The following is a 14,160-nucleotide window of genomic DNA, read 5'->3' as shown; positions in this document are numbered from 1 at the left end:
TATAGCATGTTGTATTTACTACTTCTGCCCAGATGTTCCTAGGCAGACCACTTGAGATCAGCATTGTCCTGGCCATGTCTTCAAGGCTTCTGTTCTTGCGTTCCACCACCCCATTTTGTTCAGGGGTCCTAGGGGCAGAGAAGTTGTGATCCATTTCATGTTCAGTGCAGAATTCATCAAATTTTGAATTTTCGAATTCTGTGCCATGATCTGATCTGAGGTGAATTAATTGATTACCTGTTCTTCTCTGTTCTTTCTTTACAAAAGCTACAAATTCATTAAAAGTTTCATCTTTACTCACAAGAAAGAAAACCCAAGTAAACCTTGAAAAGTCGTCAACAATAACCATAACATATCTCTTACAACTTCTACTTTGGATTCTCATAGGACCACATAGATCCATATGAACAAGTTCCAAAGGTCTTTTGGTACTTACCATTTTCTTGGACTTGAAAGAAACTCGAGTCTGTTTTCCTCTAACATAAGCATCACACACTTTGTCATACAGGAACTTAATACATGGAAGACCTTCCACTAGTTCCTTAGATCTCAATTTATCAAGTAGAGTAAAGCTTGCATGTTCAAATCTTTTGTGCCATAATAAAGGATCATTCTCAATGACACTAAGACATGTTAAACTGCTATTAGGAACTTCGTTAAGATCAACAACATATGTGTTTCCTTTACGAATTCCTTCTAAGATGATGTTCCCAGTGTCATTATGAATGATTCTGCACTTATTAGAAGTAAAGCTTACAGAGTTACCTTTGTCACAAAATTGTGAAATACTCAACAAGTTGTGTTTGAGGCCCTCGACCAAGAATACATTATCAATTGCATGGGAACTTGACCTTCCTACTTTGCCTATAGCAACTATATCTCCAGTCATGTTATCACCAAAGGTCACAGTTCCCCCGTAGTAAGCATCCAGTGAGAGAAATCTAGATTTATCTCCAGTCATGTGCTTAGAACAACCACTATCGAGGTACCAAGTGTTGTTCCCCCTCACTGGAACCTGCATGAGAAATCAAACATTAGGTTCAGGAACCCAGGTTTCCTTGGGTTCCTGTGTAACAACAGTAGGTTTATTCTTTTCGATCTAGATCTGTTCTACATGCTTTTTGTTTTTCTGTGAACTCTTTTCCTTCTTAGGACACTTATTTTGTTTGTGTCCAGTATTCCCACAGAAATAGCATACTATACTACTAGGAAGGTCAACATACTTCTTTTCCTTTTGGAACTTCTTTTTAAAACCCAAACCTTCTGTTCTTTTGGTTTGAGCTTTGGTGATCCAGTCAGGAACTCTGTACTCTACAGGTTGTTTGCCTTTCCTGGCTTTCTCAAGTTCCCCCTCAAGTCTTGCTTTATCCGCTTTTATATTTTCCAAATCAGATTTTAGTTTTTCAAAATTCGGATATTGAGCAAGTGGTGGAACTTCAAAATCAGGAGCACTAAGACAGAGTTTCATCAAGGATAGTTCCACATTTAACATTATGTTATCATGTTTTAACCTGTCAATAGTTTCTTTTAAATAATTATTATCATCAAACAGACTAAAGAATCTATATTGAATATCAAATTTCAGATTATCAACCCACTGACTGTTTTCTTTAAAAGTAACCAAAGCTTCATCACTTTTATGTTTAGCTTTATGCAATTCTTTAAGATCTTCTTGAATCTCCAAGACAGCTAATATTAAGTTTTCTTTAGAGAAATGTCTAAGTTCTTTTCGAGAAAACCATACCTCATACTCTAGTTCCTTTAGCTTTGCCTTTTCATCAATTTTGGCCATCAAACATAGATGGGCAGTTTCCTCTGGTGGTTGTTCTTCCTCTTCCTCAGAATCTGAATCTCCCCAAGCAGCTAACATGGCTTTCTTTACGTTGTCCTTGGTGAAATAAGGTTTGTAGACCCTTGACTCTTTGGATTGCTCCTTGCCCTTAGTCTTTCCTTTCTCACTGTCTGGTAATGGAAAATCTTTAATGAAGTGATCTTTTGAGCCGCACTTGAAACATGTTGTGTTTCTGGAACTTGCATATTTCTTGTTCCTATCGAACTTCTTGTAGTTCATCATCCGTTTGAACTTTCTTACTAACATTACCATCTCTTCCTCATCAGCTTCTGATTCCTCTGAGTCTTGAGCTTTAAGAGCCAGACTCTTGTTTTTGGAACTCTCAAAGTTGGAACTCAGATGTAGTTCATGAGTTATCAATGACCCAGCTAGTTGTTCCATGTTGAACTTTGTTAAGTCCTTAGCTTCCTGCATAGCAATAACCTTCGACCTCCATCGTTCATCTTGTGGTAGACTCCTCAAGATCTTCCTAGCCTGTTCATCAATCGGAATGTGTCTGCCAAGGAAATTCAGTTCATTAATAATATCATTGAACCTAGTAAACATTTCCTCTATGGTTTCCTTTGATTGCATTTCAAACCTTTCATATCTAGACATCAACAAATCAATTTTAGAACGTTTTACCTCATTAGTACCTTCATGAGTTACTTCTAGTAGATCCCAAATCTGTTTAGCAGACTTGCATCCCATGATACGATTATGTTCATGAGGTCCAAGTCCACAATGCAAATACTTTATCGCTAAAGCATTCAATTCAAGTTTCTGATAGTCTTCTTTATCATAATTAGAAATAGGTTTAGGAACTACCTCTTTCTTTTCATTGGTTATGGTTATTTCAAAATCACCAGCTTCAATAACACGCCAAACCTGGTAATTTTCCGCCTTAATAAATATCTCCATCCTGTTCTTCCAGTAGGTGTAGAACTTACCATTGAACATGGGTGGACGTTGGGTGGAATACCCTTCTTCAAGTTTCTCTTTGTAATTCATCTCTCCAGGAACTTACTCAGCAAAGTTATTCACTTATACAAGAGTACCTTGCTCTGATACCAATTGTTAGTTGAGATGATTTATACAAGAGGGGGGGTGAATTGTATAGAGTTCCTATTGACTCACTACTACAAATCCCTTAGTTTCTAGACGCAGTTGGCTCGACGCAGTGGGGTGGGCGTCAGCTGAAAAATTTGATCCCGCTATTTCCCGACGCTTTTTAGCGTCGAACTGTTTTCTACACAGCAAAAAGCGTCGAGAAAAAGTCACGTGTATATCATTCTGCATTCCTCGACGCTTTTTGTTGTCTAGACTACAAATAGACGTAAAAAAGCGTCGAGAAATTGGCACATGTTTTGCACGTGGTAACATATATCGCTTTTCGTCGACGGTTTTTCGGGTCAACTAGTGCCCTTAAAAATAATTTTATATGAGTCGTGCCTTATTATTTTAGCCCGGGGCTTTTAAATTTTGTGAAAAATTAGGCGGTGCTTTTCAAAAAAAAAAAATCAAAATTACCAATGCAAATTAAATTAAAATATTAAAAATATATTATGAACTAGTTTCCTTAATTCCAAATAAAAAAAAACATCGATCAGTTTCATTACTCAGCTCCATCAAGAACGACCACGCTGCTACTTTCTCTCGTCTGGTGTCGTTCTTCAACTGCAGCAGTGATAAGGTAATGTAAAACCTAATTAAGTTTTTCTATAGATCACTCTCGCACTCATGAATTCTATCAATTCTTCATTATTTTGTAATTTGCAAATTTCTTAACAAATTAGGGTTTGAAGTTGTGAGAAGTTCTTGCTGTCAATTTCATCAATTTAGAGTAATCTTCTTCCCTTTCTTTATAATTTTGATGTCTTTATACTCGATTTTCGTTGTTATACCTTAAATTTTAATTTTTTTCTTCAATTTTCAATGAAATTGGGAATTGTTGTCCTAAGTCAAAACGAAAGTGAAGGGATCGAATTACGTTCGTATTGGAGCAGCTACAATAAAGACGCAGGACAAAGGGAATCCAAGCTTCAAACAGGTGAGTAGTATATTTTTGTTTTCTTATTTGATGCCGTGAATTATGTTGATGTTATGTTGCTTACGTGCTATTGCTGTTCTATTGGCTAGCTAGAGTCGTTTGTTGTTGTTTTGTATTTTGGGAAATAATATGTGTTGATTCACTTGAATTTTTCTATGAGTATGTCTCTGTTACTATGTGTTCTTTCTTTTATGTTTGCTGATTTTTTAAAGTCAATTATATTAGTTCTTAGCTTAATGTGCTTACTATCTTAATGGATTGTAATTTTGTAGTTGTTATTGAAATTATGTAATGATTTTCTAGGCGAGGCAGGGAATTCGGGTTGGATGTTCTGCTTATGATATGTTGTTGGATGATTGGTATGTTTTGGGGATACTTTTGGAAGTCTGATGCATTGTTGGTTGTTCTGCTGGAATTTAGTCTGTTGGTGTTAGTTATGCTTTGGTCCGAAGATACAATTGAAGACTGCCTCACACCAGTTTGTATGATCCTTGTTGTTTTTTGTTTCGTACTTGTGAAGTGTGGTTTGTTTTGTGGCAATGTGCTTCTGTTTGTTTTATGTATTGGGAGATGATGTTCTTCTGTTAGTGTTGTTCTTTCTTTTGTGTTTGCTGAATTTTTTTAAGTCAATTATATTGGTAAACTAAATTTCTCCATAGTTCTTAGCTTAATTATATTGATAAACGGAGGATACGTATTGTTGTTTAGTCAATTATAGAAATAGTTCCTTCCTGTGAACTAACTATTTTTGTCAAATTATACACTTTACCAAAAGAATATTCGAACAATAATAATAAAATGATCCATAATCTGGAATTATTTATATACCTGCAATTTAATGGTGAAATATTGTATAAAGCTAGATGTCAATGTCATTTTCTAAAGGAATAAAATCAAGACTTATGTGGGAAATTGGGTATTAGGACACGTTGAGTTTCTGTAAATGCAAATCTCATTGTTTACATCAATTGCATGGTATTATCACTACTTGTGTCAGATTATTTATTTGGACTATCTATATTGCTAGCTAGCTTTTCATATTCATAATCTTCTTCTTCTTCTTACATATTACTATATAAGACGGCAACCAATTTAATAATGCTAACACTATTAGTTAATAATGCTAACACTATCTATAATTATTTATTAATAATATTTTGTATAATAAATATTGATTAATAATTATTCATTTTTTTTGTAGACATGGATAATAGTTGGATAGATTTACCTAAAGGTGATCCTAACTAGTATAAAGGTTGCATGAAATTCTTAGACCTTGCTAAAGAGACTATTTCACAAAATACATTGTTAACTCGTTGCCCATGTAACAAGTGCAAGTTAAGTAAATGGTTTTCGGTAGATGAAGTTGGAGGCCATATTCTATTTAATGGATTTTATAAAAATTATAAAAATTGGGTATTTCATGTTAGAGATAAAGGGAGTACAACCTCTAGTATAAGTAATAGTCAAGAAAAGATCGTGGGTCGAGATGATATGGACGGGTTACTTAGAGCAGCTTTTAGAGTTGATGATCCACAACCCACTCAAGAACCCCATAATCAATCATTATCTGAACCTAGTATCGAGGATGTCGATTTGTGTGGCATGAATGAGGGGTTAGATCATAACACTCAATCACCTTTCACAGGTGAAGAACATGTAAAGTATAATAAACTCATGGAAGCTTCTGGAGAAGGCTTATATGAGGGTTGTACTACCTTTTCAAAGCTTTCATTTCTATTGCACTTGTTTCATCTAAAGTGTATGTTTCATTGGTCTGCCGAGTCATTTAATAAATTACTTGAACTTCTATTAGACGCATTTCCTATCATTAAGGAGTTTCCATCGTCTTATTATGAAGGCATGAAAGTAATCAATGATTTGGGATTGGGATATGAGAAAATCCATGCATGTCCAAATGACTGCATGCTATATTGGGGTGAATTTTCAGAAAAAAGTGAGTGTCATATATTCCATGCATCAAGGTGGAAAATTGTGAAAGGAAAGGAGGGTGATGTAAGTGAGAAAGGTAAAGAAACATGTAAGAAAGGTGAGCCGGCTAAAGTAATGCGGTATTTTCCCCTCATCCCTAGATTAAAGAGACTGTACATGTCTTCAAAAATAGCAGAGGACAAGAGATGGCATTATAATCTTGAAGATGATGGCATTCTACGGCATCCTGCGAAAGGAGAGGCTTGGAAGAAATTTGATGAAAAATATTTAGAGTTTGCCGCCGATCCTCATAGTGTTAGATTGGGCCTTGCTAGTGAAGGTTTTAATCCATATCGTCTAATGAATACCAACTATAGTACGTGGCCAGTGGTCCTTATTCCATATAATTTACCGCCATGGCTTTGCATGAAGTCGTCATCATTCATTCTATCTACTATTATTCCTGGTAAATCCGGTCCTGGTATGGATATTGACGTGTACTTGCAACCACTGATTCATGAGTTAAAATTGTTGTGGCTAGGTGTTGACGCCTTTGATTCTTATAGTGGAAAGAACTTTAAATTGCGAGCAGCCTTACACTCCACTATTAATGACTTCCCGGCATATGCTATGTTGTCGGGTTGGAGTACAAGAGGCTACAAAGCTTGTCCATCTTGCACTGATTCCACGTATTCATATAGATTTGGCGGTAAACTTGTGTACCCCGGGCATCGAAAATGGTTGCCAATTGATCACCCGTATCGTTCGCAAGCTAATTCATTCGACGGGAATGAGGAATATGGTCTTGCTCCGGAACCTACAAGCGGTACTGAAGTTTTGAAGCAACAAGATAAGGTAAAGTATGTTTATGGGAAATCCAAAAATGTTCCAAAAAAAAGAGGGAGAAAGAATGCTGATGATGATGATGATGACGCCGACTTAGTTCTTTGGAAAAAGAAAAGTACATTTTTTGAGTTAGAGTACTGGGAGCATAATCCTCTTAGGCATAATTTAGATGTTATGCACATTGAAAAAAATGTGTGTGATATTTTATTAGGAACTCTTTTAGGTATGGAAAACAGTAGAGATAATAGAAGTGCTCGAGTAGCCCTTGAGGGTAAAAATATAAAGTCTCATCTACGGATTGACCCTCAAGGTGACATCCCTCCAGCCCCTTACACCATGTCTAATGAGGAGAAGGAACGGTTTTTAAAAGTTTTAAAGAAGCTTAAAGTTCCTGATGGATATGGATCTAATTTGCAAAGATGTGTGAACTTGAAGCAGCGAAAACTTATTAATATGAAAAGCCACGATAATCATATCCTCATGCAAGATATCCTTCCTGTCGCTTTAAGGGCGTCGAATGCCACAAAAGTTATTGACTTGCTTGAGGAGTTGTCAGATTTTTTTAAAAAGATATGTTCAACCACTATAGATACAAGAGAATTAGATGCCATTCAGTCAAAGCTTGTGCTGACTCTTTGTAAGATGGAGATAGAGTTTTTACCTACATTTTTTACAATCATGGTTCATCTAATTATTCATTTAGTGGATGAGGTTAGACTTGGCGGACCAGTTCATTACAGATGGATGTATCCCATTGAAAGGTTTGTGTTTAAATACTTTTTTTTTCTTTTGTTATTATAGATAAAAATTCATTCCAATATTTTCCAAATTCTTTCACATTCACACACATAATCACTTTTTTTATTTCAAGGTACTTGACGTTTTTGAAATCTCATGTAAGCAATAAAGCGCAACCGGAGGGATCTATAGTAGAGGGGTATCTTTTATGGGAGACAATTGCATTTTGTTCGAGATATTTAGAAAGTGTTGAGACCATATTTAATAGACCAAGAAGGAATGAAGATGGCGTGCCCGACGATGAGAACTATCTGTTTAACTCTGGTGGTCGTGTTGTTGGAAAGAAAGAAAATGTTTGTTTGGATGATAGAATTTTAAAACAAGCACATCGCTATGTTTTACTTCATTCTGATGAAGTGACACCGGTGCTTGAGTAAGTAGCATTATAGTTTTTTTTTTTTTTTTTTCTCTTCGTTAGTAATTTGACATTTTGAATTTTCTATAGTGAGTTCATAACACTAAAATGACAAGGGAATGAAGTTGGAGGAAGCCAAGCAAATGAATCCATTGAAAATCAATGGATAATTAATGAATTTCCTGATTGGTTATTAAGCCAGGTTATATGCTTCAAAATTAGGAATTTCATTTTTCTTTATCTTTTTTTTAATACACCAATCTTAGATTAACTTTGTTCATATTGAATTATAGGTCAATAATCTAAATGATAGCACGGTAGAAGGTAAGTTAAGAAAAGCCTTAGCTCGTGGCTTGAGTAACCGTGTGAGAAGGATGAAAAGTCTTTTTATTAATGGCTATAAATTTGATATTACCGATCGTGAGAAATTTCGAACAACTCAAAATTCTAGAATCATGGTGGAAGCGGAGGGTCAACAGTATTATGGAAAAATGAAAGATATATTTGAATTAGATTATTACGGTTTTTGTAAAGTTGTAATGTTTCGTTGTGATTGGGTAGATATACATAGGGGTATCAAAACATACCCGAGCGGAAGTGTTCGTGTCAATTTCTCAAAGTTGATGCACACCGGTCGAAATTTGCATGATGATCCATTTGTTTTCTCATCTCAAACAAAACAAGTTTTTTACGTCGAGGACGAGATACAAAAAGGATGGTTTCATGTTGTTAAGACTAAGCCTAGGGACTTGTTTGATATACTTGAATAATTAGCTACTTTTAGATCTTTTTTATACTATGTTTGTTATTTGATATGACTTGTTGCCAATTTAGTCAGCTTAACAGAAGATTGATTTTTTTTTTCTATATTCTTATGTTATTATATTATATTCGTACATTTTATATTTGGTATGCTTATTGTTGCAATATATAGAATGATTAGTCAAAGCTTAAATTCCTTATTATCTTCTATGTTATTGGTTGGATCAATAATTAATTTAAAATTTGAGTGATCTTCTATGATTTGTTTTGCGCTGCTCCATTTATAGGTTGGGTAGTTTGTTTAACCCCATACAAGTGAGTTAATAAGGGAACCTTTTGATTCGGATTGCTTGATAGAGGAATAACTTTAATAAGTTTTTTGCGCTGTTCTTCTACTATTTTCTGCCGTTGCTGCTGTTCTGTACTGTAGTTGCTGTTCTTGTGCTGTTTTCTGTCGTTGGTGCTCTATAATTGTTGCTGCGTTTGCTTTCTGCTACTGGTTGCTTACTTGCTGCTATTATTTGCTTTGAATTTTTATTTCTCAATCATATTAATCTGCCTTCTGTTTCATATTTTCATTATTAATGTTATTCTCTTCACTTAGTTGTTGTCTTGCAAGTTTAACATGATCTTTTTGTATCATTTATCTTGTAGTGTTAGAAAAGATGACTTATCAAAGCAAGAGGGCAAGGGACATACTTGCGGCTGCAACTAAGGGACGAGATACTCTGTCGTCACAGCCTCCAAATACAACTATTGCAGACCAATCATCTGGAAGTGAAGCTGCCTCACAACCCACCAAAAAGCAAGTTGTTGGTTCATTAAAATTTGATGAGGTGCAGAATGAGAAATGGGGGCCATTTGGTCCACCGAAAACCACTACTTCTGCACAATCACCTTCTATCAATCCCGAATCTATTTGGAAGAAACCTCCTACTACACCAACACCAAGTTTAATTATGGAAGCTGCTAAAGACAAACAAGGTTGCTCGCAAAAAACTACACCCAAACTTACTGCTATAGTCTCACCTAATATGCCACCTAACATGCCACCTATTGCACCTGAACCATTCAGGCACCCTTCTACTTCTTCTCCTGCTACTCACCAACCATTCAGGCACCCTTCTACTTCCTCTCCTGCTACTCACCAACCATTTAGGCACCCTTCTACTTCCTCTCCTGCTACTCACCAACAATTTGACCTCCATCAACCTTCGTACCAAGGACTTCAGAACCAAGCTTCAAGTGCTGCCAAAAGTTCAAATGCAGCTCCACAGAATAAGAATCAAACACAACAAAACATTGGTGAAGCTTCAAAAGAGGTCCCGAAAAAATCCAAGTCTCTACGGCGTAAGTTACTTCCAGATTGGCGTGAAGACATTGAGTTCGATGACAAGGAGGAGGTTTTGACCATAGGTAATTTATCTTAATTAAATCTTCCGTTTGTAGTTTTCAATATTATGTCTTGTGAATATATAATTCTGAAGTTTAGGCTAATGATCAATTGTTGTTTCTTTTTGGTCGCCTTGTGTCTTGAATGGATGAATCTCCCGATGTTCATAATTTATTTTGTAAGGTAATTTAGTATAATGATTGACCTTTGCTATCCAGACGATGAGATTTTGTGAAGATCCTAGTGATTATAGAATGTTTTGGACCATTAGTTATTGATGCTGTCAATTGTTGACCTGGTCATTGGAATAATGATTCTCATATCTTTTCTTAGTTGACTTCTACCATATCATGTGCTACTCTATTCCCTCCTCGCTTGACAAATGACCAAATCATATCTTTTCTTAGTTGACTTCAACCAAATCATGATTATGTTGCTGATTTCTATCTTTGATAGTTTTACTGATTTATTGAGATGATATAATCTTATGATGTTGCCTCTGTTTTCTGTTAATTACCTTACATGGTATAGATGACAAGGGTAATACTACATTGGTGAGTGGTGTAATTCATCCAGTTGACGTTTTGAGTGCTAAAGGCTTCAAGTACGTTGTGGAATTCAATGATCTTTGCCAACCGATTAGGAAAGGTGGACATGTTTTGATTAAATTTATTGGTTATTTGGCAAAGATGGAGTCCCATTGTCCACTTGGACCAACAGATTGGAAAAAAATCGACGGGACTATAAAAGGGAATGTAGTTACAAATATGCGAGTACGTACAATTTTCCCCCACTCAAATTTCTTTTCTTTTCTTTCTATGGCGTACTATATACTTCACTATATTTCAGTGTGTTACACTATTTTTTTTTAAAGGACCACTTTGTGATTCCCGATGGTAAAGAATACGACAAACAAGCTTTGCAACGTGCCAATAAAGCATGGAGACAATATAAGTTTGAATTGAAAAGGCTATATTTCAAGCCAAAAGAAAAAACAATGGGTGAGATGAAAACACAACCACCAGCAGGAATTAGCCCCCTGAATTGGACAGCGTTGGTAGATTATTGGTATTCTGATAAAGCACAAGTAAGAACAATTAGTTTCATCATGTTTCTTGGAAGGATTTGTTGGAAATATTCCTTTATTTTAATTATTATTTGAATAAGTTGGAAATGAGGTTAGGGTATGTTGCTAAATCCGAAGTGTATTCTAAGTTTCTTAATAGTTTATGAGTTATGAATGAGTCTAATGACTTTCTCCAAGCCTGAGCAGATAGTGACATCATTTCTAGATAGGATTTTTAGTCCGCTACGTTAATAAGGAATTATTTTTTACAGTGCTCAGACCATCAGGCTTATGTGGTCGACTATCTAATTTAATTTTTTTAGTGTCATCTTATCTGATGCTTGTTTGTTGTCGACAACATAAGCCTGAGTTTCTGTTTATATGTAAGTGAATTCTTATTCAAGCTTTTAACTTCCTAACAAACTATATAGAAATTATTCTATAGGTTCAGGGGCTGTTTGGTTTTAGGCTAAGGGTAAGGGAATGGTTGGCAATTTTTATAGGATATTTGTTACGCATGTTATACCTAATTTGTTCTTGCTTACGCTTAATTAATGCAGAGTTTGGCAGAATGTGGAAAAAGGGCACGATCTTTCCTTAATCAAAATCACAGATGTGGCAGCAATAGCTATGCAAATCAACAAGCTGATTATGTACGGCTTATATACATATATGTTATTGTTATGTTTTGTCTTCATTCATTGTGCTTCTTGTTGATATTGCTATATCTCTTTAATACCCTTTGCATTTGCATTATCAATTCATAGGAAGACGAACATGGAGAGCCAATGAGCTTATTAGCTCTTTGGATTATATCTCACTCGGGTAGAGATGGAAGCTTTCTCCCTGGCACAGACACTGAAGATTTTATGGTACAATCTGATGTCATATTTTTTTTAGTTTATAAATTTTATAAAATGATGATGACTAATTGCATAATCCCTATTATTTTGTGTAGGATGATGTAAAAGCTAAGGTTGAGCAGCTTAGGTTGATGTACCCTACGAAGTCACAGACAGAGCTAGAAAATGAAGCTTTTGAGAAAACGATGTATAGCGATGAGATTCCCGATCGTCCTGTGGGTTATGGACAAGGGGTAAACAAGGGTGATATCTACGGAGTGCATGGTGTGTTAAGGAAAGAAGGGTACGGAAAATTCCAAAGAAGAGTTAATTTAATGGATAATGTTAAAGAAGATGTGGCTACTTTGTACAAAAAGAATGAGGTGCTTGAAAAAGAAAATGAAAAGCTCAAAGACCAAGTCTAAGAGAATAATTTTTTGCTGAAATATCTTGTTGGACACTTTTCTCAAATTGTAGGTAAAGTTAGTGAGGGTAACACTGATCCACATATGCTAAGACTTGCACAAGAAGTATTGGGTATGACACACCATCAGGTACATCATTTTGTTTCTTAGGTACTGAACTTTTTTACATTATGTTACATATAATTAAATTTTCCCTAATTATAAGAGAAAGTGTGAGGGAATTGATGTTTTGGTAATTTAATTCCTGGTGTTTGTATGTTTGATGGGATCAACAATTGGTACTTTGCCATTATATTTTTTTTTATGTCCTATGGGTAAAATCAATTTTGCGTTGTTGGGGTGTGGATTTTGTTGATAATAGGAGATGCCGGCAGTCTTGAATGCTGGTTCATTTGGATGATTTTCCCCTGTTTCCTCTGTTATTGTTGGAGAACTCAAACTCTCAATTGTTTGTGCTAGTATGAGGGGTTTAATGGCTGCTACTACCTGTCCTTCTGCTACAATAGCTCTCTTTAGGGCCGAATCTCAGCCACTGGTTTGTATGTGGCTACTAAAACTAAAGGTGGGCTTTGGTGGCTGTCAAGTGGTTCAACTAGTTTTAGGGGGTCTGAGAATATGGTGCCTTTGGTGCAGGACAAGTTCATATGCTACTTAGTCACTTTATCTTATTAAATTAAATGCAGTTAAACTTTGTATTTATACTATATAATAATTTATTGATTTATATTTTCTAATTTTTGTTGTAATTTTCACATATGAAGGTTGGAAGAGGTACGATGAAGGGGATAAAGCAGAAGGACAATGATAAAATGAGTTAGATAGTGGAGGCAAGTAGACTTGACAGCTAGCCTAATTCGGTTTGGTGCGACCACTCTATGATGTTAATTATTCTTAGTATATATTTGTTCTTATTTGGAGACACTAGTATTAATAGCAAACAAGGTTTCTAATAGTAATTATGTTGTTAATATTTTGGATCATTTTAGAATGATGTTAAAAATATGTTGGTTTAAATTTTTAATATATGTATTGAAGTTTTTTTTCTATATATATATATATATAATTTTAGGTCTAAATTAGATTGGAAAATATTTTTTTTTTTTGTAAAAAGGTACGAATAATCTCGATTCATATCCATGTCGAAAAATGTTAATTTAACTAAAATATGGACATGAAAAAGCGTCTCCACTTTTTTAGATTGTAGACATCAAAAAACGTCGACAACATTGAAAACATGAAAATAAAAATTAAAAAAATTAGAAATTGTGGTCATAAAAAAGCGTCGAAAATATCAGATATTGGAGACATAAAAAAGCGTCGACAATATTAGTTATTGGAGACACAAAAAAGCGTCGAGAAATTCTTTCATACGGCGCGAAATACAGAAAATTTAGACGCTCCGTATAAATATTAGGACGCAAAAAAGTGTCTAGAATCTCGACGCGTTTTTACGTCTTCATAAATTTCTCGACATCAAATTTCTCGACGTTTTTTGAAAGCGTCGAGAAATAAATTCTCGACGCTTTTAAACGTCGAGAAAAGGCTTAATAAGCGTCGAAAAAAGGCGGGATTTCTAGTAGTGACTACTTTTAGCGGATAAATAAACAATGCGTATAGAAACTTAAGCAAACACATAGATTTTACGAGGAAACCTTCCAGGGCCCAACTGGAAGTAAAACCTCGACCCTACCTTAGGGATTTGAAACACAAAGCACTTCACTATAATAGAGCAAACACCAAGTTACAACCTATTAGACACAGACCTTTATTTCACAAGTTCCTTACTGGACTTGTTACTTGATAGGACCCTATCCTACCCAATCTAAGCACCACACTTAGATTCACTCGTACCACCAAAGT

The 14,160-nt window shown here is 35.2% G+C and overlaps 1 protein-coding gene across 9 annotated transcripts; it reads left to right on the top strand.

Annotated features, from left to right (window-relative positions):
* The first annotated feature begins 3,431 nt into the window (after positions 1-3,431).
* LOC145636177 (uncharacterized) lies at positions 3,432-13,346 on the top strand. Of its 9 annotated transcripts, none has more exons than XM_081687657.1 (10): positions 3,432-3,524; positions 3,628-3,674; positions 3,793-3,881; positions 9,229-9,990; positions 10,499-10,740; positions 10,842-11,054; positions 11,594-11,686; positions 11,801-11,905; positions 11,992-12,429; positions 13,062-13,346. In XM_081687657.1, exons 4-9 carry the CDS (start codon positions 9,240-9,242, stop codon positions 12,298-12,300), a joined length of 1,713 nt encoding a protein of 570 aa, XP_081543783.1. In that variant the 5' UTR covers positions 3,432-3,524; positions 3,628-3,674; positions 3,793-3,881; positions 9,229-9,239; the 3' UTR covers positions 12,301-12,429; positions 13,062-13,346. The 9 variants fall into 9 exon arrangements, with proteins under 9 accessions (XP_081543783.1, XP_081543784.1, XP_081543781.1 ...); XM_081687658.1 differs by having other exon boundaries at positions 3,482-3,524; positions 3,810-3,881; XM_081687655.1 differs by lacking the exons at positions 3,432-3,524; positions 3,628-3,674 and having other exon boundaries at positions 3,683-3,881; positions 11,992-12,179; positions 12,353-12,429.
* Positions 13,347-14,160: the final 814 nt, after the last annotated feature.

This window comes from Chenopodium album, chromosome 6, assembly GCF_948465745.1.
Source record: "Chenopodium album chromosome 6, dcCheAlbu1.1, whole genome shotgun sequence".
NCBI classification, from domain to species: domain Eukaryota; kingdom Viridiplantae; phylum Streptophyta; class Magnoliopsida; order Caryophyllales; family Amaranthaceae; genus Chenopodium; species Chenopodium album.
This window is presented reverse-complemented; position numbering and strand designations above follow the sequence as displayed.